This window comes from Macrosteles quadrilineatus, unplaced genomic scaffold (assembly GCF_028750875.1).
Source record: "Macrosteles quadrilineatus isolate MER2022 unplaced genomic scaffold, UCM_ALF_1.0 Scaffold_4__1_contigs__length_99947679, whole genome shotgun sequence".
Taxonomy (NCBI): Eukaryota; Metazoa; Arthropoda; class Insecta; order Hemiptera; family Cicadellidae; genus Macrosteles; species Macrosteles quadrilineatus.
The window spans coordinates 21291030-21317280 of NW_026542597.1; the positions used below are offsets into that span (position 1 = coordinate 21291030).

The window sequence follows — 26251 nt, forward strand, 5'->3', positions numbered from 1 at the left end:
TAATTCTCTAATAATCTAACAGAAATTGTATCAACGTAGACCTATAAAAGTAGTTTCAATTTATGTATTTTCCAACCAGTTATATCGATTATTACCTTTCTTACCTTGTATTATAGTTATTTTCATTGTGTGTTTTGTATATTTTCTACATTAAGCTATGTATAATATTTTTTACCTGTACTTATTTGTATTATTATAATGTTACCAGTGTATACTGTCAAAAGCTTTAATAGATTATTTGTTCTTCATTGAATGTTGTTTTGTATTGTATTGTTAGGAGCAATAAAATACTTAAATTATAATTCTTTGATATTTTACTGTATCTTCTCCTTGATTTCATAGCTTTATCTAAAAAAATCTTTAAGAATTTGCCAAGTGATAAGTTTTAGGGCACTCCAAATCCAATATTTTACTTTTCATTTGAGTTTACATAGTACATGGGCATCTTAGCTTCCAGACAATTTGATTTTCTCAGTAATTTTGTGTGTTTTTTTTTAAATTTCGAAATAAGTTTTCATTATATCAACACTCATAGTCATAGCAAACCTTTGGTTCTATTTAAAGAATGTAGTGTTCTGTATAGGGATATTAACCCAAGTATAATCTTAAATGGTAAATAAATGTTGATATTAAACTTCCAATAACAACCAATATCACTTTATGAAAGTATGTATTGATAACGATAAAAATATATCTTCTGATACATCACTATCAATAGTATATCAATAAATTTATCACCAATATATTGAACATAAAAGTAACTAATAGTTATCTTCCATCCATGGTCATTAAAACATGTTGCATAGCAAAAAAAAAACTCATTTCATGCATAATGGTTCCATGTAACGTGACACAAAGTCTGCTGTACCTACATTCCTTCCAGTTAGCTTCTTTCGTTTAATCTACTGAACTTTCCCCTTCTTTTTTGTCGTCACCACTTTTCCAATAACAAAGTGAAAAAATCTGCAATTAATATGTTTCCCTATCAATTTTGTTTTCTATAAGTTACCTTAAAAGTATACATACTTATATAACTTATTATCTTTGTTTCAACAAAACAATTGACAATGATAAATGTAGGTCTTCGAGTGATGACCAAGTCGTTGAAAGAGTAAAACTAGAGGCCGACATTTTGGATGCGTAGCAGCTATCCATCTTTGGGGCCAACTACTATTCTGCTGCAGTTGAATTGAATAGTAGTTTGCTACGGAGATAAATAGCTGCTACGCATCGAAAACTTCGGCCCTAGTCCTACTCCTTCAAAATTGTGGTCATCACTCGAAGACCGAGATTTGACAATCTGAAAGCAATCATGGAAATCTATCATCAAAAATTGACAATGGGATTTCTTGAGAAAATAATCAACAGGTTAAGACTAGTTTTCACCACTACCTCACTAGAAGATTCCCTTTTGTCAGAGCTTGGGCTAGAGGAGTTGCTACTGGAGCTTTCGCTGTCGGACTCGCTATCAGACGAGCTCTCCGTTGAGCTTCTCTTCTTGTGTTTCTTGCTGTCCGAGTCTTCTCGCTTCACCCGCTTAGCTGGCTGTGTTATCTCACCTTCTGCCGCTCTTTTGCCAACCACAGCCTCCTTAATATCTACCTCAGCTTCCACCATTTCTAGCACAGAGTCCATAAGGTGTTTCACAGCTGCCATTCTTGTCTCCTGCAATTTCAATCACAATCCAATCAAAAATCGTTAAAGAGAGAAATTAATTATTAATTAACCTAAGATTACATTTGACAGAGACAATTTTTTTAAGAGAAATGTTTGTTTTTGTTTGTTTGAAAATCATGACAGTTATGATAGTAATGCTCTTGATATCAACTTTTGAATGAATGAAGCAGCCAACCAACTACATATTGTAAACTCAGCTTACCTCAGAATCAATACATACAGGGTGTCCCAGACCAACCGGCCAGCTTCTATAGATCCAATATGAAAGCAAATAGAAACCTAACTGCAACTGGAACCCCCTATTTTGACCCTAAGGAATTCAGCAAAATTATTTTTAAACCCCAAAAAGCACCCCAAAGGGCAGATTTGGGGGGGGGGTGGTTTTTGGGAAATTTTCAAATGTAAAGGGGGTCGTGTTATACCTCATTTTAAAGGTCTTTGATTCCTGAGTATTTTAGTGGAAAAGACTTTTAATGATTTCCATCCCTATTTACATGGTGTTCAAAAACCTACAAAAAATATACCTTTGATCTACTTTTCACTGCAAAGAGGTGAAATTTTGTGGGGGGTTAAATTTGTATAGCACTTTAATTGCTAAAAGAGCTTTAAAAAAACTCTGGTTTCAACCCTTTTCCAAAATTGTTTACTTATGTTATTGTTTACTTATTACTTGAGTGGTTTGTTCTCAGATTGTTCAAGGGATTTAAGAACAACAGCATGCATTCTATAGTACAACTGGATACAAAATATAAAAAGAAAATATGAAAAAAGTAACAAACAAATTTTAGAAGTTCAGAGTAAGAAAAAATAAAATTTAACAGGAAGTCATAATAATCTGTAACAAACTGTACTTTTCTATATCCATACTCTAAATTTTAGAGGGGTAGAAAATCATCAGAGAAAGACTAGTTGACTTTTAACTATACTTTTACAAAATATAACTATTTTTACTGCCGTATCTTAGTCTTTATGTCTCAAAGACTAATAATTTTATGGAGGTTATTACAATAATAGCATAATGTATTTTTTTAGTACATAATACCCCTCCCCCTGCAGCAAACCTGCAGACTAAACAAACTTCTATTTAACTAGTAAGATTTTTGCAAAAATATTTCTTGATAATTGTCAGATTTATTCCCCGTTTAAAAGTAACATTAGATTTAACGAGTACTGAGGTTTGATTCTACATGAAAGGAAAAAGGTTTTTTTGTTTATAATAGTTGTTTTAAAAACCTGTGAGTAGGGAGTATTAGTGCCTACTCCCTACATACATCTTACATAGACAAATGAACATTTAATAAGTTAGTGAGTGTTGTGGGGTAAATACAGTGGTCCCAGACTTATATTTTGCTGTGAGGACCAACCTCCCTGTTTCCTTATTAAGAGGCAAGAACAAATCCATAGTAACAGTTAAAAATATGTTACAGATAAAAATTTAACTATTATTAAAATTGTCATGGAAACAATTTAAACCAGTTGACATTTAAAATTGAACACAAGAAGATGTACCGTACGTGAGTCTAGATTAATATCAAACTTTAAGATTAGTTAAGTTGTACAGTAGTCAATGGTTGTAGCATTAAACCACATTGTAAATAATTATGTCCCGAGTTAAAAAGAATCTTTCATTACTGACAAAGTGTGCACTAAGGAAGAATACCACTTCTATCCTGGAGGATAGGTCACTACTTCTGTGTGCTTAGCCTTAAATGTTTGTATTACTAAAGCACTCAAGGTCAAAACTGGTTTGGTAAGCTAAATAATGTGGCAAGTGGGTGAGAGTCCGCTGGACTTTGTCACTCAAAACTGTTGTTGTACAGGTAGATGTCGCTGAACCAACAAGATACGAAGAGTTTACTAGAGAAATACTCTTCACTTCTGCAAACCAACCATTATTTAGGCCCTCCTTTAAAGTTTCAATAGAAAACTCTAAACAAATTATATTATTTAACTTGATTTAAAAATAAAATACTAATCCTAACTAATATATTTTACATTTTATACACAATTAGGAGTTTTGAATTACTAAACCATGAAGTATCACAGTAAACAGTTCCAAGAGGTTTGTTGTGATCTATTTTTTATGATAATAAATTATGTTTGTAAAAACTATAAAAACATTAAATTCATTATTTTCAAATTATCAACATTTTTGATACACAGATAAAAAACACGACACAATTTTCAATTCCGTGAGATGAATGATTATTTCAAGTGGCAGAGTACTCCTCAGTCACCCCATAATTTGGCCCGAATTCCAAATTTGTCAGGGTACCTTAGGAGGCTTTTAGACGTAAAAAAAAACAACTAATGATCGTGTAGGCAATGCATCAAGGACTGTGTCCTTTCTTTGGATTCCGCTTCAAAATCTGTGGTAGCCAGGTACTGTTGATCAGTGGGGTGTTTGTTGTTGCATTGACTAGTGCCAGAATATCCTCGGTGGAGTGGCGCCCGGCTTGAGGAAGGCCCAATGTCGGCAAACATTCTCTGATAACACTGAATTTCGGAGTCTGAATGACTCAGTCCCTCAGATGGTAGAGGTTTCTGTATACAGGGGGCCACTGAGTGCTGCAGTGGTGGGTGTGTAGGTCGTCTTGGGTTCTGCCCAGATTGTCTGCACATCGCTTCTACTGTTTGATCCCTCTAGGGTGCGGATATAAAAAAACCTATGAAATACTCCCTCAAAACTCCCTGATACAGTAGGAATGATAGGCTCCCAAAATTTATAGTAGATCTGCGACAACTTCCCTTCTAGTGCCCCTTGACTCCGACCCTAGGGTCGTGATAAGCATACAGGGATACCCCCATCAACTTTCAAGACTAGAAGAAGAAATGAAACACTGAACATCTGACCTGTTCCATTAATTGCGACTCTACGGTTGGATCAAGATAAGCATACCGTACATGGACTTCCCTCAACAATTCAAACAAAAAGAAACAAAGAAGAACAAAAAAAGAAGACACTGCTTCAAAAAGCCATCATAGATGCTGTCACGTCAAAAGTGGAAACAAAATCCACAACAAAGGCAAGTTTGAACAATCAATGCAATTTACATTGAAAATCACTGGATTGAGAATGAAGACAGACTACGTAGAACACCCAAGTCTGAAGAAGACCATGAAACCTTGGATCTAACCAAAAAAGGTAATTTTCAATAAATATTAGATATGTTGTGTTGTTTAGCAGATAAGTTAGTTACAAACTTTTATTTTATATTTTTACAATCTGAAAATATCTATCTCTCACCCACTGCCAAGCAAAAAATACCTTTCCATTAATTAATAGGTTTAGTTTACCAATGCCAATTTATATATTTTGTTACAAACTATTTATTAAACATTGGTTAGGTGTTAGCTTCATAAGTTGATTACATTACATGACCGCTGTATTAAATTAGTAACAATGTGACCTGTTGTAGTTTAAACATAGATAACGAGCTAGACCTGCACAGAAATAATAGCTTCAGAACGGAAAAGGAGAATATGCACAACTAGCTAGCTCAAATCTATAAGCACCCACAGGCTTACCCTGGTCTCACTCCCTTCTACATTATTCCCACAGCTTTTTAAAAAAGTATTTACGTTCTTTTCCGCCCTCGAGCTTTTTTAGTACAATTAAACAGATCACTTGTAATTTCAATCACACCATGCCCTTATGTATCTCTAGGTTTCTTCAAGATTTATGATCTCCATTTAGTTTTTGTAGATTATAAACATTTGTACCTTATATAAAACTTGTTCTCGTGGCTTGACTCTCTGCTCAAGCATTAATGTAATATGACTTCTATTACAATCATAGTTTAGGAAAATCAGCTAAACTATTTGAAACTTTGAATTCCTTTAGCGTTATTACACACAGACTAGGGATGCATGTCAAAATACCACACATCAAGCAATGGTAAGAGTAGATATTACCTCCAAGGCTTCAACAGCGTAGAACTGTGGACTGTTGTAGGTGACAAGTGTGGGATAGGTGGCGTTGTTCAGGTGAAGAAACTCCAAAGACTAACAGAAATATTAGAAATAAGAGCACATTATGTATCAAGTCCAGAACATTAATATAGGTTTTACACCACAACTTTTAAAAACTTAGTACAATTTAACAGGGCAACTCTTCCAAGGAAACCTCATAACAGTCGATGAGCCATATGAATTCCGTTAACCGGGACAACAATTTTTATTTTGAAGCTACATCATTCATCATGAATGACAACTTTTCATGTAGCTTTCACAATCGCTTAAATGTCTTAAGATTCTCGTCTTAAAAATTATTAAAACCCGAGAAACACTAAATAAATATTTCTTAGTTAGCTACTTGGAATATTCAATCACATTCTGAATGTATCAAGTAGTCCAGTCAAACTCAAATTTTTTTACAAAAACAATACTTTCTCCATATAGTGGATCCACTCCATATCCATGTAAAATAAATTCAACCTACAATATTCCTATATCACATATCAATTAGTCACATATCAATATGAAATGTGTGTTATTGTGTGCTCTTTATGAGGAGGAGAAAGTAAAATTGTTAATCCTGTCCAAAATTGATGTTTTTTACTTTTTGCAAACTCCTTAAGGGCTACACCTCAAATGAGATTAACATTAAACATAATCATTGATATACATATTTTTGTAATAAAGAAAATATTAAATTGTTTCCGTTGAATCCTGACTATGATGGAATCCATGGCTCAAACTATTAGTTGGGTTTTATGCATAGCTTTAAATTTATTAAGTTGAGGCAATTCAAAAGATAGATGGCTATAGAATTGCCATGAAACATTTTTCCTTTGCAAATTGAGGGTATAAAGAAAACTAAGGAAATTTTTAGTGTTATTCCTAGATCTTCTTAGTTTTCATTTCATGCAGTATAGTTGGATGGCCTTTGCCAACTTGTTGGATCGGAGGAGAAATTCCATTATAAGATGCCAACTTCACATGGATCTGAGCCAGGGAAGGTAGAATTGATTAACCAGCCACTGGAGAAATGAGAAGGAGGACTTGTTTTATGTTATATAACCAGGTGTTGTTGAATGTATGCTCCCAATTAGAGTCAAAGTCTCAGAATTATATTTATTTTATACTTTGAACATGTACATGCTTTATACTTTGCTAAATTCTCTGGAATAGAGATTTCAGCAGCATCTTCCATAATTTTGAAAAAGTTATTTTACATATTTTAGAGGAGAAACAACATCACCCTATGGTAAATTGAATTAGAAAAAAATGATTTTTGTCACCCTCTCTGCCAGATAAAATGCTCTTATCAGTTCATGGTTCACTGTATAGTATCCTGTTTCATTCCTAGGGGAAAATAATCATCTGGAGTCAATGACATCCAGCTGTTTATATTCTCTATGCTGATTTAGTGATTTATAAACTCGGCTCGTGCTGATTTTGAGGGAAATAGTTCCAATACATACTACGATATCATTGTTTATATTTACCTATTCAAGTTTATTATTGTGTGACACTATTTCAGTTACCCTGGTTAAATCGACATTTATTTAGAAAATTGGAATGAAATGTAAAAATATATCAGCAATTTGAATTTTGTTGAACAATTTAAGTTGTGAGTCATTTTATTCCATACCAACTTCTTTGGTCCTATCAAGCTTGAAAGGCTTATCAAACCTAACTTCAAACATAAAATGTGAAGAGAAGAGCAGGCCTACATGAATAAAAATGTCAAAAATTAACCCTGAAATAGCAGAAAAACATCTGATGATCCTCAGTACAATAGGTTAACTGAGCATAAAATGCACAAAAAGCAATAAGGCGGTTTGTACAATATGGCGATAAGTTTGATTGCCAAAGCCAATCGCCTAACTTACAACTTATTATTAGGCTATTAGAACTAGGTTATGATGTTGAACCTGCGATTTCAATCAAACGATTTCAAAAAATTCAATTTTCAAAAATACAGGGTGTTTCCAAATTTTCTGGACATATTTTGTGGACCTGTTTCTTGGGCTTAGACCAACATAAAATGGTGCGTGGAATTTGAAGACAATACCAAGTTTTAGTGTTGGAATTGTTGTTTGTTCATAGTAGATATTGTGAATTTAATTATATTAAAGACTTAAATAAAATTACTTTGTCATACTAGATCAAATACAGTCGGATATTAATTGAACAAATTTTGGAAACCCAAACAAAATTTCAGCCAAATACTACTAACTATGTGTACGATAAACAGTGCGTTTCTGGCAAGAATTACCAACAATCAAACAAGACATGATAATCTAGCACTTGACCTATTTGAATGAGGGTATCTAAAGTTGCGTTACTACTCTTCTTTGAATTGACCCACTAATTTTACAATGGTAAATTATACCATCTTTTTTTGTATATTTACCGTCTTGTGAGTAACAGTATAAGCGTAAATATATGTTTTAAGTGTTATAAGACGTTTCTTTTATTTACTTTCCGTAAATTTAATAACACGTACAATGCTGATCAAGAAGTTATTTAATGGTAAATTTACAGGGTGTTTCCAAATTGCCTGGACATATTTTGTGGACTTGTTCCTCGGGCTAAAACAAACATAAAATTTCGTATAAGTATAGGTCTAAAATGCCTAGATTTCTATCTGACGGTCTGTTTGTGATTTATAAAAATTATTTTATCAGAATTTGATGGAATCATTTTGACAGAACTCAAGGCATTTTAGACCCATATACTAATATGGCATTTTACGTTTTTCTTAGCCCAAGGAACAAGTTCAGAAAATATGTCCATACAATTTGGAAACACACTGTATATAATCAGTCACCTTGTGAAAGTACTGTATGTTTATAAGTGAAGAACAATGTGATATCACCTGATATATAATTTAATGATATCACTATATCAACATATCACAGTGCACCATACCAGTTTGCTGCTGGCTAACTGAACCATTAACCAGGGGTGCCCATCCCCCCCTAGACTCATGACGCACCCCCCCCCAATTGAGCAACAGCCCCCCCTATAAATGATGTACACAACAAATGAGAAACATTATTCCCCCGCCCAGCACTATTTGTAAAACTATAAAAGAAGTTTTATAATTGTTTTCAGATATTTAAAATTCAAACCCAGTTAATCTATATCAATAAAGTTATAGTTTTGTCTGTACATTGTTCAGAATTATACATATTTTGGGTTATTTATGTTTTATACATCGAAGAAGTTGAAACATGTCTTATCTCCATTTATGTCCGTCTGTCACGGCCCAGAAGGCATTTTATGCAGCCTACTCATGGCCTACTCTAAAGAAAACTAGAGTACCGATTATGATTCTAATGGTTTAATTGTATCCACAGGATTGGCGAGAGAGTCCTTATAGCCATTAAAATATGACATCACTATTTTGGAAATAAAATAACGGACGATCAAAAATACAATTTTGTGTGATTTTTCTAGTTTATTTTCTCCATGTTTACTACATACGTCATTAATTTATGAAATACTAATAATCTGTTAAGAGAACACGTTATACAGGGTGACAAAAAAGTCTGGAAACGGTTTAATATCTTTTTAACTAAATTCGTTAGAAAATTCAAACCTTTTACATAAACTTATATGTATGAAAACTACTTTTTGCAATCATTGCCATTATTTAACCTTCACCAGGGGACGGCCCACGAGGAGTAGGTACATAATCTTTAATGTAAGCATAGGTTGATATGCACATCATTTTAAAGGTCTGGTCAAGTGGAGTTCATTGCCGAAAACCGCGTCAAAAAAGGTTCATCTGTTACAAAATGGCGGCAGTTCAAAGTTGTTGCGGAATATACCTGCAGAGGCCTTAGTATTGGTAAATACTCATAGTCAACATTAGCAGGGAAATCTGAAACCCGGTTAAATTTGTTTTGAAGATTGAATACTATTATTCTATGAGCTAGTTGACTTTAAAATACAGTTTAAGCTCTCAAACTAATGTTTAATACGAGTATTTGCCCATACTAAGGCCTGTGCAGGTATATTTCACAAGAACTTTGGACAGCTGCCATTTTGTAACGGATGAACCTTTTTGGACGCGGTTTCCGGCAATGAACTCCACTTGACCAGACCTTTAAAATGAAATGATGTGCATATCAACCTATGCTTACGTTAAAGATTATGTACCTACTCCTCGTGGGCCGTCCCCTGGTGAAGGTCAAATAATGGCAATGATTGCAAAAAGTAGTTTTCATACATATAATTTGATGTAAAATGTTTGAATTTTCTAACGAATTTAGTTAAAAAGATATTAGGACCGTTTCCAGACTTTTTTGTCACCCTGTATATGAAATTACGAACAGCTGTTTTGATAAAGATTCTTTTCCTAGCTGTCACTGATATGTTTACATAAATGTTCTTTAAGAATACTGTGTAGGCCCTAACCATTTCCGATCACGTTTGTAAGCAAATCCAAAACCAAGTGAGATTAATAACCGTGTGGCTTTGGCTTACATAACGGGTTTGATTTATCACGAGTACTATATGTAACTGTAAATTAAATTAAATAACTAGCCATCATCCAGGTCGGGAACCAGAGATTCTGTGTGTATCAAGTTGTACTTGAATTTGATTACAGGGAAAAGACCGTGAATCAGTGTTGTACAGGACTGGAAAACTTATCTTTCTATATAAATAAAATTAGAGTTTTATAAGTCACCTCAATTTAAGGAATTTTTTATTGCCAGAATATCCATAACGAATTGTCAGCGTCTTTCCCGATATAACGATCCTCTCTCCCTCCCTTTAGAAACATCACAGCTTCTTTGATGAAAATGAAATGGAAACAACGCTTGCGCCAACAATCGTCTGCTCCGTTATACACTTCTGTCTGCTGTGCGCTATGTTACAACAGATTTCAGATACAACAGCTGGGGAATGATGACGATATAATGCTTAGTACACTGTGATTGAGTGATAACCATGGTAACTTTAGTAAGGCTGTGATTGGCCAATGAGTAGGCCTAAATATGGCGACTTGTTGAATTTGTGTATGTATTGAAGAGACACCTATTAATGAACAGAAGAACAAAGAAAGAGAATAACAAGATTGTTCTCGTTACATTCTTTTTTAAGAGTGTTTTAATTATCTCTAAATATAATTTTACACTTTTTTTATTACTTATCTATCAATTCCTATGCTGTGATACAGCATCGGTAGCCTATCTGTCTATCATGAGCAGTACCTTATAACACACTTTCTAAAGGTTCCTTTAATATTTACGTTATTTATAGCAATGTAATGTTTGGCTAGTGATTAGTTGAGTTTGAGTTAGCTACAATTTTAAACGTTGCCGTTTGTACAACTGAACCAAGATAAATGATTTGAAATTTACAATAATAATGATTGTGCAATATTGAATTTCGTTTATAAAAATGTAAATCGTGACTTAATGGCTGTTTACAGCGTTTTAATGAGTTTGTCATCTGTTTTTATACTATATTGGATTAACCTATTTTTCATTCCCCCCCTCTCCCTATTAACTCAGGTAATCGAGTATACACAATAGTGTAAAGTATTGTAGCCTATGCTACTTGCTACTTGATTTTATTTTAACGAGATTTATGTCAACAAAGCGTTCTGCTGTGTGGTGTAGCTGGACGTGTCTGTACCATGCGTTATCTTTTATCTATCACAGCAGTTGAGCTATCCCGTGCGCTCCCTCGCTTAGATCTCACGTCTTGCTAATCTTAAATACAGTAATAACTTTCTACACGAATCCTAAACTATCCTAAAATCCTATTTTAACTAATTTAATTCAATAATATAACTATTGTCATTAATTATCCACTTTCTATCTGGCGATTTCGTAATGTATTTTGGATTTTCGTCACGTTGAACACTGTTGCAATTAACTTTAGCCCCCCCCATTTGAATTTTTTGAGCCCCCCCCAAGAATTTCAATGACGCAGTCTGCGTCACGGCCCCCCCTTGTGGGCACCCCTGCATTAACTTCGTGGAATGCTGTGTGTTACTTCTTCTTTCACTTTAGTGACTTACTCTCACCATTGATATATCTCACTTTCAATTCACTACTTCTCAACTTTCAATTGTTTATATAGTTTCAATCTCAATGTAATATTTCATATGAGAATAGTTCTATGAGGATTTAACTTAACAAATGGTGCACAATATATCAAATATTGTTCGTAAAACACACATTTGCATAAGTTTCAATTATTTATATAATTTTTCACCCAATTGACTTACAAATTTTAGATTTTGTTCGTTTGAATTTGCAAAATTTACCATTCAGTTTAAAAACTTAAGACATTATAATGAATTAAAATAGCTTAAAATTAATCAAATAAATGTATGACCCAAACAAAACTAGTAGCTCATGGATATTCCCAAAATCTTGTGATAACAATTAATTCAACGCACCTAACCTTTACAATTTTGAAGTGTGTTTTCCCGGAGTAGACATTGTAACATTGTTTTTTGGTGACAGACACACTAACAGACGTAAACAAATTATATTAGACTTTTCGGCTTTCCTATAAAACATACAGATAATCCGAAAAGTTATTTGATTAGATTAGTACTTTTATCCACGCAGAAGAGAACAGCTGCGGTTATAGTCGTTAACGCAACGATCGCGTAAAGATGGACACGACTTCGCAAGTGCCTTTAAAACTTCTTAGTGTTTCTTAAAGGCTAATTACGCGATTTGCGTACACACCTACTTTGCCTACGACCGTTTTTTAATTACTAACAATCTCTACTCATAACGTCTAAGAGAGGTAATGTTTTCGTTTATAACCTCTCACTGACACTGATTGTGATGCAACGGACTCATTGTCCCAACCACTCACTCATTGTATAATCAATTAAATTGGCCTTAACAGCTGATAAGTTTGACTTCGAATCATTACAAATTTCACTTCTTTTCTCCCAATCCTTGAACTTCATCAAAGTTGTACTGTTAATTAACAAAACATTGCTGTAAAGTAAGTAAACAATACTTTTAAGTGATTCTTTTCAATTATAAGAACTAAATGTTAGTTTATAAAACAGCTGTCGATAAAAATAAGAATGAAGACAGTTTAACCCCAGATGTTCACGATGTAACGGCGATTTCCTACAATTTCTTGTTACTGATTCACGGTGCATCCCCCAGCTTCCTCAGTGCCAACGACCTCCTCTTGTTTCTAGTCACGAGCTGTTCATGGTCACGTAGACGCATCACGTGCAGACACCGCTACGTCAGTCTGTGACGTCACGTAGTCTCAGAGCTGTGTGACTAAGTAACAAAACAGCTGATCTACAGATGTTTTTTTTGATAATTGTCTAGTTTTATTGATCGAGCCAGTGTCATCGATGTATGAGGGCATCACACAAGCTTTAAGTGAATGCGGTCGAACCATTTTTTAAAGATATTTTGGGGATTGAACTTGTCATTCATGCACCAAAATACGATACGCTAACCATTAAATCCACTAAAACCACTAAGAATATAACAGGTTCTCCTTTGAAAAAACTCATCTAAAATCAGACCTACTTAAAGACTTAACATTGATCCCCCGTGATTAACTACACTGGCCAGTTTATACAGTATTATATTAGTTTTTTTGTGTTTTTCGTGTTCGTGTATGTGTTTTAAGTGTAACGACGAATCTAACCAAATTGGTTAGATGACCTATTGACGTTTTTGTTCAACCTAAAGATGGACTTTTTATGTCCGAAACTATAGTAGTGTACTACCGAAGAAGGATCACTTGACGAAGCCAGGTAACATAAACCATTTAGCTACTTAAAGAGGCTAATTGCTCAATTTTATACCTACGTCTAACCATAACATAACATTCAAAGGGAGTTTTCTAATCAGCATAAATGTTCGGTTGAATCCCACAGTAACGAATGAGATATAGGCCGTTTTACACCATCGGAAAAATTCTATAGGATTCGTGGTATAGAATTTATTTTCTTTAAAGATAAAATTTGCCAATGACGTATATAGAAGAGAGTTTAATGTTGGTCCTGTGTGACATTTTGCGTGTTATTCTTTACTATGGCGTTTCAAAAAAGGTTTTTGGCACTCTGGCACAAACAACTAATTTGGTAGTTGCCTAATTAACTTAGTCGATATATTTGTCATGCTACGTTCCAAACCCTTCTTCCAGCAATTACTAATGTTTCATTTCTAGTCCCCAAACACACTTTCTTTGTCTCAAGATGCCACTGTTTATTATAGTGTTTTCTCTTCAGGTCAAGGAAAAATATAACTCATAAATTACTCTGACAGCAATAAAAGCTTCGCTAAACAAACAGCAGTCGTGTTGCTGTCATTCTCCACTCAGCCCAGTTTGGCCTGGATTTCTCATAAGCATGGAAACATGATTTGCAGTGCCGCACTTTTAACATGGTTTAAGATTTACGTACACGGTTATGTGTTTTGTAAGAACTAAAACTCATACTGTTCTTTGTTATGATCACGTTTAATGCATTTAACGTTTTTAACCCCTGATGAAAAGGGAAGTTCACTACTCACGCTTACCCAAAGGTGCCAATTTCTTTTTGTGTGTTTAAGTCGTAACAAGATTTGAAATAAAACTTAAAATATTTGAATTTAGCCTCTGACAGAGTGCACTGCTAACAAATTACTGAGTTGTACAGTATTTATCAGGAGTATTAGAACAAAAACGGTGTGGATCATAAACGTAAACAATGACGTCAATGCCGTCAATAACGTAAACATGTTTTTATAAATATTTAAATAGCTAGTTAGCTGTTACGGCTATTTAGATCGGGCCAATGACGTCATTTGTTTAGGTTTATGACCCATACCATTTATTTTCTAATATTCGTTATGTTTACCAACTTAAAATAACAAAACTGAAAGGACAGTTTATTGTGAGCCATTGCATCCTATAGTATTAGTCAAATAAAATACTATATTGAGGACAAGAGTTTTTATGGAAGCACACATGGGAGAGACTCATTTTACCTAACTCAAATAGAGTTTGGTACAGCTGGCCCTATATCAATTGAAATGTACCTCATTTCCACTAAATCCATTATAGTACCTTCAGTATCAAAAAATCAAAGCTTTGACTATTGATAAAACTAACATCTCCATGTTAAAGTTGTCAGCAGTTTGAACTAAATGAGTGTAATTGATGTGACTCACCGCCACGACAGATTCCGTTGATGAAAATTACTAATTTCTGTCACATATTCGGGCTCTTTTAACCATATCAATAAGATTAACTTATTGTAAGCTATAGCATATTTTATGTAGCATCAGCTATCTCAGTAAAAAAGGTACAAAAATGAATTTTAGACAATGGCAAATTCTGTTACTGGCTCACACCACTACGTTCTCTAATTTTTAAAATCGTAGCATCTGGTCCATATAGATATGATGTGTTCTTCAGTATTGAAAAAATCAATGCTAGTAGTCCTCTCAATTAACAGATGTTATATAAACATTACCAGCTGGTACAGACGCAGCTGTACTCGTGGATGGACGCAATAATTAAGTGAAGAAAGTGTGTCTGTCTAGGTCCATCGCCCACACAGATGTTTGTCTGTATGTGTCTTGTTACTTTCTGTAACAATCGTCAAAGAGAAAGATTAAACATACTCGGATCAGCTGTCTTTTCTTTATCAGCTAGCAATACTGTTACGACATGTTACTAAATCCCCAACAACCAGAAAAATAGCTAAAAACACACAAGACTAATTCAATCACACAATTGGCTAAAAACCCCTTATTAAAGTCCCTCTGACAAACATGGAATCTTAAGGGGATCCAGGTGTCCCTATCTCCGCAATGTTAATTTGCTTGACGTTAAGATCCTTTTTTCTCTGAAACTAAGGGTGGTTACCTACAATTTTTTTACTTGTCAGTTTGTTCCTGGAGAACAATATAAGTTAAGATATTTTTAATATTTGGACTTTTTATTTTTAATAATTTTTACCAAAATAATTGCTTTTAGAATTCTTTTCCTCTGGAACTTGGACAGTAACTGTGAATTATTTAGCATAAATTATACAGTCTTTTATTGTGATAAAAATTTAAAAAATCATGATGATATCTCAAACCGTTCTTGAGAAAAATATTTTATATCTAAAAAAACACAACTCCTAGGAAACATGGAATTTTTAAAGTTGTGGGAATCACAGCTTAAACTTGTTCTATTGATTTATTTATTTATTTATTTTATTTATTTTATTTGTAAACGGATGCACCATTTTTACATGAAAAATACAATAATCTTACATACAGAAGCAGAAAAAAATCACAGGTCAGTACAAAAGTAGTGAAAAAAACTGGAAAACAAAACTTCAATAACAAGACATAAAATGATTTAATTATTTGTATGTTATGTCATGTTAATGCTGAACACGATATGTCCATTTTTAACCAAACCAGGTTTGGTGACATCCAGTTTTATTATATACAGTACAGAAAATATTTTATGTTTTACTACTTTGTTTACAATCTATATAAATAAAATTAGAGTTTTGTCTGTACATTGCTTAGAATAATGAACTTTTTGGTTATTTTTACATTTCATAGGTCAGAGAAACCGAATCAAACCTTATCTCAATTTCTGTCTGTCTGTCTGTCTGTCTGTCTGTCTGTCTATCTGTCATTCTCTTGGTAACGCTAAAATACGCACTTTATTACAACTACTCCTCAATAACTATAGCACTGTCCCGCCTGAAACTTATTTTCCAAATACTATACATATATGAGATGGTTTTAGACGTATTTCATCGAATATGAGACAGTTAGATATTTAACAGTAAACCCTTGAAAATCAAGTTTTTGTCGATTTTTGACGTGGAATTTCTGGAAGAATGTTGCTTTGTTTACAACTAATCATATGCACATGGTTTTAATTGAAATACAATCTTAATTTTGACATTGGCATACAGCTGTGATTAGAAAACGTTAGCCTATTTGAACTCAAGGTTAACCATAGCCTTATCGATTCACACAACTTAAAAACCATACGAAATGTATACTATATTATATAACTGAACACCAGTTCTGCTAATTATAACAATGGGTTTTGTACATTTCATCCATTACCGTACAAATAATTAAAATAATAATACATTAATTGGTAAGAAGTAAATTTAATTCAAATTACAGATTCAATACAAAGTATTCAATATAAAAGTTAAACATTTTAGATAACAAAATTACGATCAGCTGATTGTTATTCTTTAATATCTGTGCGCTACTAACCAGCAAACAAACTTGACCAGTTTATTATTGTTCATTACTCTTTACACCAAAATAAAAGTTATAATAGTTAATAATGTCCTAAATTATTTCACGTTTATAAATAAAAGAAAATCTACTCTTCTTTTAATTTATTTTTTTTTGAGGTAATGTTTTTAAAAAAGTTCATATTCCCATATGAATTTGCATCAATCAGATGTTTCATACTGTACAGTAGAGATATTCGTTGACATAGTGTCAAACACAAATTAAATTTGTTTACAACTAAACATATGGACAATATTTTTGTTGCTTTAGTTGAGAGGTTACAAGTTAATCTTTAATACATTATTTGTTGAAATATTTTCTATTGTTTCTAAATAAATATGTCCTGAAGAGTATGCCTCGCAAGAGAAAAAGCAATTTGGGTAGAAAAACAAATAATGCCAAGAGACAAAAATTGTGTGTATCCACGGAATCAGTTGATTATGATGATTCGGACTCTGATGATGGTGTACATAGCAATAATGAGTCGACAATTTTAAGTTCCGTTGTGGTTGAAGATTATGCACGACCTTCAACCAGTCGAGAGCGTGTCGCCCTATTTAGGTCTCAGCAGAATGAAAAAGAACGTGAAAGCAGGCGAGACACTGAACGTTTAAGATTTAGCCAAAGAATACAAAATGAGACGGAAGAGGAGCGAGAAGCTCGACGGAACAGGGACCGAATACGGCACGTCCAGAGAAAAGAAAATGAGACAGAAGAGGAGCGAGATGCACGTCGGTGCAGCAACCGAATACAGCAAGTTCAGAAGAGGGGAAACGAGACAGAGGTTGAGCGAGAAGCACGTCGGAACAGTGACCGAATACTACACGTTCGGGGGAGGGAAAACGAAACAGAGGAGGAGCAAGAAGCACGTCGGGAGAGTGACCGAATACTACATGTTCAGAGGAGGGAAAACGAGACAGATGAGAAGCGAGAAGCACGTCGGAACAGTGACCGAATAATACACGTAAGGAAGAGGGAAAATGAAACAGAGGAGGAGCAAGAAGCACGTCGGGAGAGTGACCGAAAACTACATGTTCAGAGGAGGGAAAACGAGACAGATGAGGAGCGAGAAGCACGTCGGAACAGTGACCGAATACGACACGTACGGAAGAGGGAAAACGAAACAGAGGAGGAGCAAGAAGCACGTCGGAACAATGACCGAATATTACACGTCCAGAGAAGGGAAAACGAAACAGAGGAGGAGCAAGAAGCACGTCGGGAGAGTGACCGAATACTACATGTTCAAAGGAGGGAAAACGAGACAGTGGAGGAGGGAGGAGCACGTCGAAACAGTGACCGAATCCTACACGTTCGCAGGAGGGAAAATGAAACAAGAGAAGAGAGAGAAAGTAGGCAAGAACGAGATAGAGTTCGGCAAAACCAACGTAGGAATAATGAAACTCCTGAAGAGCGGGAAGCTAGACATATAATCGACAATGATAGGTACCGTCGCACTGTTGAAGAGCAAACTCTACTTTTGCATGACGAGGCGACCCGAGTGGAGGAACTTCGAGCAAGCCAGGACATTGCTGACAGAAATGCCCGTGTTGCCGCTGATTCTGAAAGACATAGGGTGAACAGAGTCGTTGAGAGCGACGCAGAAAGACAAACTAGGATCGCGCGGGAAAGAACTCGGCATGTCGAAAGAAATTTAACAGAATGGCGAGACACACACAACAGTGGATTCCAATATGATCCTTTTACACGTTACAGTGAAGCTGCCAATATTGGAGATTTTGATAAAGTTTGTAGGTTTTGTCACGCTTTGAGTTGGTCAAAGGAACCACGTGGAATATGTTGTGCTTCTGGTAAAGTGTCCATACCGTCTATTTTGGAAGCACCTGAGCCGCTACGTACATGGATATCGGACGAATCACCTCAATCGCGAAATTTTCTTAGACATATCAGGGCCTACAATAGTGCGTTCCAAATGACTTCTTTTGGAGGTAATGAAATCCGTGAAGGACCATATATGCCTACATTTAAGGTTCAAGGACAAGTGTACCATTTGATCGGCTCTCTTTTGCCACCCCCTGGACTTCCGCCGTCTTACCTTCAGATTTACTTTGTTGGGGATGACCAAGTCCAGCTTCAAAGAAGGCAAAGTTTATTTCAAGACCTTGATCATGACATGTTGGCCGCTTTGCAAAACATGCTTCAGAATAATAACGCCTACTTGCTCAGCTTCAAAACTACTTTAGAAACATTTCCTGTAGATTCACCTGATTTCAAAATTGTTATTAGAGCCGACAGACGCCCTGCAGGGGACCACCCAGGTAGATACAATGAACCAACAGTCAATGAGGTTGCTATTTTGATGATTGGGGATCCAAGTGACCATCGAGACATCATTTTAAATTCAAGAGAACAGGGTTTGAAACGAATATATGAAACCCACCGATCTTATGATGCCCTACAATATCCCCTTATGTTTTGTAGAGGCGAAGATGGATATAGTTTCAATTTATATCATGTAAACCCGGTTACTAAACAACCAACCACAAAGAAAACTAGCTCACGAGAGTTTTACGCCTATCGCATTATGGTTAGAGAAGGTGAAGCAAATCACATTCATAAATTCAAACAGCTTTTGAACCAGTACTTGGTGGACATGTACGCTAAAGTTGAGAGTGAAAGGCTGCTGTATCTTCGTACGCACCAAAAGGAACTGAGAGCAGAGAATTACATACACCTTCAAGACGCTTTAAGACGAGACGACAACGTAGAAGAAATGGGGCAAAAGATAATTTTACCTGCCACCTTCACTGGAGGTCCTAGATATATGCATTCTCGCACACAGGACGCCTTTTGCTATGTTCGGAAGTTTGGTCGTCCAGAACTTTTCATAACAATGACAACAAATCCAAAATGGATAGAAATCACGAGTGTAATTGGAGAAAGGCAGTCTGCTCACGACCGGTATGATGTGGTATCACGAGTTTTTCATTTGAAGCTTAACTGTATGATTGCTGTTCTTATGAAAGGCCAGATTTATGGCTCAGTTCGCTGCTACATGTACTCTGTTGAATGGCAGAAACGTGGTCTTCCACACGCTCATATCCTGATTTGGCTTGAAGAATCCATTCCTCCAAATAGAATAGATCAAGTCATTTCTGCAGAGCTTCCAAATCCTGAAACTGATCCTGAACTTGCAGATATAGTCAAGACTCACATGCTGCACGGACCATGCGGAGCTTTTAATGTGCGACAGCGCAAGCTTCCCTGTATGAAGGATGGTCACTGTAGCAAAAGATACCCTAGACCATTTGTCAATGAAACGGAAACAGGAGACAATGGATACCCAACATACAGAAGGCGCTCCCCAGATGATGGAGGCCATCATGTCCTAATCAGAGTAGGTAACGATGAAATCCCTATGGACAACCGATGGGTAGTACCTTACTCGCCTGTATTGTCCCGAACATTTCTAACACATGTTAACGTTGAGTACTGTAGCAGTGTAAAATCTATAAAGTACATCTGCAAGTACATAAACAAGGGCAGTGACCAGGCCACATTTGCAGTAAGTAATGACACAGACGAAATTAAAATGTACCAAAGTGGTCGGTATATATGCACATCTGAGGCGGTATGGAGAATTTTATCATTTCCTATACATGAGAGGTTTCCCGCTGTGTTGCATTTAGAGGTCCACCTTCCAAATGAGCAAAGAGTATATTTCCAGCCAGGCAATGTTCGGGAAAGAATGGACCAAAGTACAACTCTTTTGGCCTTCTTCAATCTCTGCCAGACGGACGCCTTTTCAAGAACCCTCCTCTACAACGAGTTGCCCTATTATTACACATACTCTAAACAAAGAGGTTGGTCCAGGAGGCGGAGAGGACAACCAGTACCAGGACATCCTGACGTGAGACAAGATCCGTGCATCGGTAGGGTGTACACTGTCCATCCAAGCTGCAGTGAGCGTTACCATCTCCGACTCCTCCTACACACTGTTCGAGGTCCAACATCTTTTGAGGATCTCAAGACTGTTGATGGTGTGCTCCATCCAAATTTCCAATCCGCATGCCGTGCCCTTGGTTTACTAGAGGATGATGCGTGCTGGGAGGGCACTCTTGCAGAAGCTGCTGTTTCTGACAGTCCCACCAAGTTGAGGGATCTCTTCAGTGTCTTATTAGTATTTTGCAATGTGAGCAACCCTCTTGAGCTCTGGATCAGATTCAGAGATTCCCTCTCAGAGGACTTTTTGAGATCTGCACATCAAGTCGACATTAACACCACCTTTGAAAACAATCCTATCATATATGACCAGTGCCTAGCAAGCATTCAAGAGACAATCACTCGCATGGGAGGACTTGGGCTCGAAAGCTACAACTTACCAGTACCAGCCATAGATGTCAATCAGTTAAACCATGATTATATCAGAGAGACAAGTTACGACCATCCCGAACTCATTAGGTTTATTGAACAGTGTACGCCAACTCTCAACGAGGAGCAGCGCCAAGTGTATGAGCAAGTTTTGACGAGCATAAATGGACAAAGAAACAAGATGTTTTTTCTTGATGCTCCTGGAGGTACTGGAAAGACCTACCTCATAAAGCTGATTCTCGCAAAGGTTAGATCAAACAGTAAGATTGCTCTTGCTGTGGCCTCTTCTGGCATTGCAGCAACCCTTCTGCCAGGTGGAAGAACTGCCCATTCCATGTTCAAAATCCCAATAAATGTAGAGCATATGGACATCCCGATTTGTTCTATATCGAAGAGCGCTCCCATGGCACGAGTTCTACAAGCAGCCTCCTTAATAGTCTGGGACGAGTGTACGATGTCCAATAAACTGACAATCGAGGCCCTCGACAGAACACTCAAAGATATGAGGAACAGTAATAAGATCATGGGTGGAGTGACGGTATTGTTCTCTGGTGACTTCCGCCAAACTCTGCCAGTTGTAGTGAGAGGCACAAGGGCGGATGAAATTAACGCCTCTATGAAAAGATCTACCCTATGGCCAATAATGAACAAACTGGCGTTAACAAAGAACATGCGGGCCAATATTGGAAATGAGGTGGAAGAATTCTCCAATGTTCTGTTAAAGTTGGGAGATGGAAAGCTGGGTAACGTTGATGGAACTATCGATATACCACCTTCTCTTGGTGTTATTGTTCAAACCCAAGATGAACTCATCGAGAAAGTCTATCCAGGAATTGAAGACCTCCCAAACAAGAGCAGTGCCTGGTTATGCAATAGGGCTATTCTCACTCCAAAAAATGAAGTTTCAACAAAGATAAATAAGAATGTGATGTCCCTATTCCTAAGCGAGGACAAGACATATTTGTCGGTGAACACAGTTCTAAGAAATGATGACGCAGTGCACTACCCGGCAGAGTTTCTTGACTCGGTGACAGCACCTGGACTACCCGCCCACGAACTTAATCTTAAAATTGGTATTCCCGTTATGCTTCTAAGAAATTTAAACCCTCCTAAATTATGCAATGGGACTCGGCTTCGAATTCGAAGTCTCCAGCGAAATGTCATAGAAGCCGAAATTCTAACAGGCTGTGGTGCGGGAGAAGTGGTGTTTGTCCCCCGGATCCCCCTCATCCCAAGCAACTATCCCTTTGAGTTTAAGCGCCTGCAATTTCCCTTAAATCCATGTTTTTCCATGACGATCAACAAATCGCAAGGTCAGACACTGTCAACAGCAGGGATTGAACTAGGTGACGCGCAATGTTTTTCACACGGACAGCTGTACGTGGCGTGCAGCCGAGTGCGATCGCCAACCAACCTTTACATACATGCCCCAGGCGGTCGAACCACTAATATAGTATATGAAGAGGCATTAAGTTAGGCAACCTTTTAATTTTTTGTGTTTTTTGTTTTTCTTCACTATTTAATATTTATTTTCAATGTATGTCATTTGTTGTTTTTGAAATTTTGATATTGTAATTTCGCTGTGACAAATGTTAAGCGCTTCAACTCTGCTATCTTTGCCAACTTTGTTATTTAAAACTTTCGAATATTTTTTAAGATTTAAGTTTTTTAATGTATTTTTATGTACTAAATTATGTTAAAATAAATTAATCATTGTTATTACAAAAAGTTTGTAACCTTATTCTTGAATAAACCCGTACGAAGAACGGGTACTCACAGCTAGTTTTAGTATAAAGGTTTTATAATTGATTCAGATTTGCTCTCACTTCTGCATAAAACCTAGAAATGTCAACATTAGAACTTATAAAAAATGACAACACAATTATTGTTACAATACATTTTTCAGTAAGCCAACAGGGAGCTATGCGAGATCTGGTTTAGTTAAGCCATGGTTGTAACATAAACATTATTTTTTTTACTGGCCGATTAAAGAGACACCAACGAACGGTAACACTGACGCCGTGTATACACAATTTAAAATCTCCTTCGCATTCTAAGTAATTTCTAACCAAACTTTTTTTACTTTAAACACTCTTTGATACAGTTTGGAAAAAATATAATATAAAAAAACAACATCCAAGATTAGTTTTACTAATAAAAAAATCAAATGGTTCAATGAAGAAAACACACTAATCAGAGCATAAAAGATGAATGCCTTGTAAAAGAATTATGGGATGAATGTTAGCCTACTTTGTAGTGAACACATTTTACAATAATTTGGAAAAACTTTTTAAATCATGATATTTTAAAATCATAGTGGTATAAGCTCATCGTTGCAATCCTAAGTATAACATTGGTCCTTACCACTAAACTCTAAAGTTATAACGAAAAAAAATATTTTGGAAAAAAATAAAAAAATACAATATGCAATAAAACTATACTAACAATAAATTTATAGCCTAACATATTAGATTTATTACTTGTTAAACACCACACTCATATTAAATATCATTCATACAACATTCATCAAAATGATAACAAATATTTTTTTTAGTTAAATATAAAAAAATTAAACAGCAGTAAAGGTGGTGGGGTGGAAAGCAAGATGGCGTCATATATATAGCAGATCGGGCGCGGTTAGCCCCCAGTACTCTTTCCTCCGTGCTTTTACCGCCAGTGCCATGCGTCGCCTACTGGATTGTCTTTTACTTTTGGTGAGTCAATCAATTATTTTTTTTCTGATTTAATTAGTTAATTTATTCATTTATAGTTAATGAGAAGTCGTAAAGGTTTTTTGGGTAGTTTTGTGTTAAACCATTTTTATGGGATTGTGAAGTAGGGTTTGTTGTTGAAGTAAGGATATTGTAAATTGTTTATGAACTGCATGTATTATTTTTAGAGCATTAAAGCAAACATGTTCACTTGTTTATTCAATTTTGTTAACTTATTAAAATGTATCGTAAGCGTGCAATTGTAAATCTATGTGGTTGAACTTTAAAAATACTTTTGAAGCGATTGTTAAATTTTAGATTTGCAATTTTAAATAAATATAAAGTGTTTGATAGATTTTTTTAATAGATTTATGTTAATGTTTTAATAATTACCTTTGATTTGTTATTTATTTAAACTGTAGCCATTATGTGGCTAAGTAATGTGAAAAATACATGTAGAAACTTTGCTTTCTCGGAATAATAATGTAGTTGTTGTTGTAAGCATTTAAGTTGATATTTAGCAATAGGTTTTATTATTATTATATGTTTTCAGATTTTATTATTCATAATATTGTAGTAAATTTAATTCATACGAAAACAAGTATTTATATAATAAACTAAAGACTAAAACAACAATACTTGAACTTTCACTTTTCGTAGAACAAAACATCATCATTATACGCTGCGGAGTAAACGTGATTCTGACTATTTGTTTTTATTATTAGTCTACATTTTCTTAAAGTTTTATTTTTTAAGTTTACTTCGTATACAGTTCAGCTATATGAGACTGTAGATACTTCCACACTCTTCTGAAACGAATCAATACAAACCAATAACATATATATCAGCAAATCTGTGGGCGACTGATTTGGCAGTTGGAGCACACGCCTTTTGCACTGAAGTCACGGGTTCAAATACTGCCAATGGCTAATTATATCGCATAATGTTTTACTCGATATCAGCCATATTCAGACACGATTAGAGCTTAATACTGTTAAAACACTTTTAAAACTTTATACTAATCATGAAAGCTTTACTGAAAAGTTCCTTTATACGATTTTCCTAAATTCGATCGGTAGAAAGTAAACAAACATTTTTATCAACATTTCCAAGTGACTAGTTGTGTTGTAGACCCTACCTTTGGTGCAAAATACAACACGCCGCGATGGATCTGTTTTACCTCAAACACAGATTATTTATTTGTGTTTTAATGGAAAAGATCGATCAAAAGTGGTATAAGTCATTGATATCTTTATAAGCTGATTGAACTGAGTGGTCAAGCCCTCGGAATGATCCTATGACGTCATACTGAGGTATTTACAGGGTGTGGTCCAATCCAGTGTCTGTAAAGCCGTGACGTTGTATACAGGACGGTATTAGAACGACCAGGGACTAAAGGATATAGCGCGAGGCTTCTGATAGAGAGGTTAGGGGTTCAAATACCACCAAACACCAATTAGTTTCTAAGTGATAATGTTGGTTTTAAGAAAGCAACACGTATCTAAAACGTAAAGAAGTATATTTCCAATAAAGTGAGGGGATTAGTTTTGGCGAAATTAGTCCACTAAAGGAAATACGATGGTTATTAATCTTCTTTTCGTATCAACTATATAGCATCATATAAAACTTTACCTTGTACCACCCTTTTTAGAAGAGTCTTGTTCCGATCAACCACTTATTACCTAAGGCCGTATCCGATAATTCGAATCTACTTATCTAGGAAATGGTCTCATAGGTGTTCTTGTATTTTAGAACTTTCTTCAATAATGACAGTACGATGGTTTACTTATACATATCTCATCAACCATGTGACATGTTAATTTTTATCCTTGAACTATTCAATTTGTCTACATATGTAAGATTCTTATTCCGATAAACTTTAAATTTAATCTAACCTAATCCAAACAACACCAAGATCCTTGAATATTTTAAATACAATCACCTTTCTTTGACGAAACAATTAAGAGCTCTTAACGTGCAAATTTGTCTCAAGTGTGCTTCTTGCATACTTTCTCTCACTTCAAAGCTCCAATCACCGGTAGACAATACGCTTGCGCGATGACGCAATCGTCGCATTGCGCATTGCATTGCCTGTTAATTGTATCAGCTGTGCTTGCGGTTTCCATTTGCTTGATCGGGTGCAAGCAGTTAAGCGCGTTGGTACAATTGTTCTACTATGCGGGACATTTAACCTAGTTGTGAATGTTTTGATTCGTTTTTCATTTAAATTGTTACATGTTAACTCAAACAATTTAGAAGCAATATATTTAAAGTAATGAGTAGTGAAATAGTACTTTAAAGTGTATTTTTGTAACAAGC

At 35.4% G+C, this 26251-nt stretch overlaps 2 protein-coding genes across 5 annotated transcripts in view; both read left to right on the plus strand.

Annotated features, from left to right (window-relative positions):
* The first annotated feature begins 17244 nt into the window (after positions 1-17244).
* On the plus strand, positions 17245-22698 carry LOC128992795 (uncharacterized). The gene has a single exon (XM_054416535.1). It carries the CDS (start codon positions 17245-17247, stop codon positions 22696-22698), a length of 5454 nt encoding a protein of 1817 aa, XP_054272510.1.
* A 1161-nt stretch (positions 22699-23859) lies between these two features.
* LOC128992621 (uncharacterized) overlaps positions 23860-26251 on the plus strand; it is a 33182-nt gene continuing 30790 nt past the window's right edge. For all 4 annotated transcript variants that reach the window (XM_054416287.1, XM_054416288.1, XM_054416289.1 and 1 more), the window contains exon 1: positions 23860-23935. In XM_054416287.1, coding sequence (XP_054272262.1) covers positions 23903-23935 — 33 coding nt within the window. In that variant the 5' untranslated portion in view covers positions 23860-23902. The remainder of the gene's footprint in view (positions 23936-26251) is intronic.